The 1,187-nt window shown below is 71.2% G+C and overlaps 1 protein-coding gene across 2 annotated transcripts in view; it reads left to right on the forward strand.

Moving 5' to 3' along the window:
- The first annotated feature begins 454 nt into the window (after window positions 1-454).
- The window catches only part of Msantd2 (Myb/SANT-like DNA-binding domain containing 2), a 29,877-nt gene continuing 29,144 nt past the window's right edge, over window positions 455-1,187 (forward strand). For both annotated transcript variants that reach the window (XM_013009794.1, XM_013009795.1), the window contains exon 1: window positions 455-982. In XM_013009794.1, coding sequence (XP_012865248.1) covers window positions 473-982 — 510 coding nt within the window. In that variant the 5' untranslated portion in view covers window positions 455-472. The remainder of the gene's footprint in view (window positions 983-1,187) is intronic.

Genomic DNA, 1,187 nt, shown 5'->3' on the forward strand with positions numbered 1-1,187 from the left:
CTTGGCGTCTACCACCCTGGGCCTCAGTTACCTGGGGGCCGGTTTCTGGGGAAGACAGGCAGAGGGAGGGCGAGAGGGGAGAGAGAGAAGACGGCCAATTTCTCCTCAACTCCGAGCCCCCTCTCGGGCCTCACCCCCTCCTCTCGGGGCCGAGACCCGAGAGGAAGTGGGAAGGCTCCCGCCGGCTCCTCACTCCAGCGCCCGCATGCCCCCGCCCTCCTCCCCAGCTCGGGCCTCCGGCGCGCCTCGTTCCCGCCCCTCGCCCCGCGAGAGGAGCGGGTGGCGCGGGAGAGCTCGTGGGGAAAGACCGGGCGCTGCAGAAGGCCTCAGCCCGGCCGCCGCACCCTCCGCAGCCGCGGTCCACCGCCGCCCAGCCGCCGGCGAACCAGGCCCTAAGGCACCGCCGGAGACCGCGGTGGCCGGAAGTGCGGGCGCGTCACTTCCGGGCGGTGTAGCGGCGGCCGCTTGGAAGATGGCTGCGCCCTGTGGCTCTGAGCTGCCCGCCAACTCGCCGCTAAAAATCCCTAAGATGGAGGTGCTCTCCCCGGCTTCCCCTGGCGGCTTGAGCGACGGGAATCCATCGCTGTCCGACCCTTCCACGCCTCGGGGCGCTTCCCCGCTCGGGCCAGGCAGTGCGGCAGGCTCGGGCGCAGCGGCGTCCGGGGGTCTCGGGCTGGGGCTGGGGGCCCGCAGCGCCGCCTCGGCCTCGGTCTCCTTCTCCCCTGGTGGCGGCAGCGGCGGAGGTGCGGCCGCGGCCGCCGCCGCCTGCCGGGGCATGTCGTGGACGCCGGCCGAGACGAACGCGCTCATCGCAGTGTGGGGCAACGAGCGGCTGGTGGAGGCGCGGTACCAGCAGCTGGAGGGAGCCGGCACGGTGTTCGGCAGCAAGGCCCCCGGGCCAGCCATGTACGAGCGCGTGTCCCGGGCCCTGGCCGAGCTGGGCTACGAACGGACCCCATCCCAGTGCCGGGAGCGCATCAAGGTAACCGGCCGCCCGGCCTGGGGCAGCGAACCGAGAGGCAGAGAGAAGGCGGGGAAGCGGGCCTCGGGGGCGGGGGCCGGTCTGAGCGCAGGGCTCCCCTCCGGGGCCCGGTGGGCGATCTGCATCTCCTCTGCCTTATTTTATTGTTTTCCTTTTCTCCCTGGGAAAGGGGCTTTTTATTTGTTCTTTTTTTTTTCTTTTTCCT

This window comes from Dipodomys ordii, unplaced genomic scaffold (assembly GCF_000151885.1).
Source record: "Dipodomys ordii isolate 6190 unplaced genomic scaffold, Dord_2.0 Scaffold10, whole genome shotgun sequence".
Lineage (NCBI taxonomy): Eukaryota > Metazoa > Chordata > Mammalia > Rodentia > Heteromyidae > Dipodomys > Dipodomys ordii.